We start from the raw sequence: 2,500 nt of genomic DNA on the forward strand, positions 1-2,500 counted from the left end.
GACTTAACATGCAATTTTATAATCACACTCCCTTCAATGTAATTATGCATCATTCACAATACACGGTCATGCCCTTAAAATATATAGTGCTTTTAGAACCCCTTATATGCGTCATGCAACCTCATTACATGATATGCGCTGTCTTGTATGTTATATGGGGCAATATACATGATTTATAGTATATGTGTTTGCTTCATAGTTTTTTTTTCTAATAGCGTGCAACATTTTGGAATGACATCACATTTAATATAAAACGTAAAATTACAAAAAAAAAAAAAACTCCTTTTTCTATTCATAATTCATGGCATATATCTGGTATATGTATTATACAAGAACAGATTTTCCATTCTAAAACACAGCCCCCCCCCTACAAGATGCTACACGAACAGGAGCGCATACCAAACGTACAACATATTCACATACCACTTAAAGAATCTGTATTCCCCACAACATAAACATCCCATAATTTATTCATGTCACACGTACATTAATCCTTTTGTCATTCGTGTACAACGCTACCCACAAACATTACCAGACCCTCGTGGAATAATAATGTGTAATAACTCTACCATTCCTTTCACACACAAAAATATATTTTTCCATTAAGCTAAGGCCCTTTTATATCATCTAGTTTCAGTATTTCATAGTTCAATATTTCAGTATTTCATAGGTATGCTCTGTATGCTGCAGCTTTCTTTAATTCCAGAGATAATAATTTGATAATATTTATTATTAAAAGCTAAAGGTAATTTTTGGATTTTCAGTTCTTCAAATAATTTGATGCGTTTTTGTATAAAATGATGTTCTAAAATAGCATCCAAAGATTAAATGACACCCTGGTCTATGATGAAGATGAAGATGATAATGAGTATAACAATAATAATAATTATTCTTATAATAACAAAACTGATAATTATTATCATTATCATTACTATTATCATTATCATTATCATTACTATTATTATTATCATTATTATTGTAACAATAATAATAATTATAATCATAATAATAATAATAGTTATGATAACAATAATAGTAATAATAATAATAGTAGTAATAATAATAATAATAGTAATAATAATAATAATAATAGTAATAATAATAATAGTAACAATAACATTACCATTATTATTATTATTACAAATGATAATAATAGTAATAATAATAATGAAAATAATAACAATAATAATAATAATAATAATAATAATAATAATAATAATAATAATAATAATAATGATAATAATAATAATGACAATAATGATAATATAATAATGATGATGATGATGATGATGATGATGATAAAAATAATATCTAAGTAATAAAAGGAAATCCTTATACACCCCATTTCCTAACCATTCCCTGCTACACAGAATACCTTGGCAAATGTCACATTCTAGTCTCAATATAAACGACAAAAGAGAAAGAAAGAAAGAAAGAAAAAGAAAAAAGCAAAAGCAAAAGAAAAGAAAAAGTAAGACAAAGATTACCCTATGATAAGAAACGCTTATTTGAAAATCCCAAAACGAACGACCTTAATGACGATCGCTTATAAACATCATCACCACCACCAAAGACACGAATCTGCGATGCTAATAAGGGTCATTATCGAGAGCCGTGTGCACTGTCGCCGGCGCTGGGTATGGACGTATGAAGATAAGGAGCGGGTTGGGACACGATAAGAGATCTGTAATGACTTGTATTTTGACTATGTTATCTTGACCTAACTCGGGAGGTCAGTTGCTAAATGTCTCGACTGGTGGTACGCCTTGTTTGTGATATATGCAACTGGTGCAACAACAATCGTGCAATTTGCAAGCCATAAAAAACAGAGAGATTGACTACACGCAAATGCACTGATGATAGTATTGCAACAGCATGCAACCGACATTCTTGCATAGAAGCCCGGGTAGAAAATTGATAGGATTAGATATTTTTTATTATTGAAGCGAAATTGCAAATTCTGACTATCCAGTGACAGGCATCAAGAAATAGATGAACCGAGAGTATCAGATTATGGAATAAAAGAAATTTTATCATAAATATCCCGCAATCCTATATTAGCAAAGGGCTTTTGATCCGATTTCAATAAAATCCCCGTCCACATACTCCAAAAAAGAAAATAATAATAATAGAATAAGAATAAAAATGATGGATAAAAAAAAATAGTCACTCATCCGGCATAACACAGAATCCACACAATAGTCACATGATCCCGTGTTTTATTTTCGCCTCACGAAACACTTTTCTTTTTCCTTTCCTTCTTTCTCAAAAAAAGGGAGTCTGTTGACGTCCTTACCTTTGATCCAATTTGGTTACCGCACTGGCCGGTCTGCAGGTGGAGAATTTCCCTCATGGTGTCTGTCTGTGTGTCTGGGGAGGAGTCGCGGTGACAAAAATAATACAAATAGTCTCTTTTCGAGCCCGCAGAATACCCGACCAAGCGGTTTGTCTTGCTCTGACGAAGCTCGGCGAAGTTGTGTGCGGGAGAGAGGCGCGGCGG

At 32.1% G+C, this 2,500-nt stretch overlaps 1 protein-coding gene across 1 annotated transcript in view; it reads right to left on the reverse strand.

Annotated features, from left to right (window-relative positions):
* The window catches only part of LOC113826673 (tubulin beta-4B chain), a 28,842-nt gene that overhangs the window by 26,315 nt on the left and 27 nt on the right, over positions 1-2,500 (reverse strand). Inside the window, exon 1 of the mRNA XM_027379564.2 lies at positions 2,297-2,500. This exon is cut by the window's right edge and continues 27 nt beyond it. Within this exon, the coding sequence (XP_027235365.1) occupies positions 2,297-2,353 (57 nt within the window). The 5' untranslated portion in view covers positions 2,354-2,500. The remainder of the gene's footprint in view (positions 1-2,296) is intronic.

The sequence above is a fragment of the Penaeus vannamei genome, chromosome 32 (assembly GCF_042767895.1).
Source record: "Penaeus vannamei isolate JL-2024 chromosome 32, ASM4276789v1, whole genome shotgun sequence".
Classification (NCBI taxonomy): domain Eukaryota; kingdom Metazoa; phylum Arthropoda; class Malacostraca; order Decapoda; family Penaeidae; genus Penaeus; species Penaeus vannamei.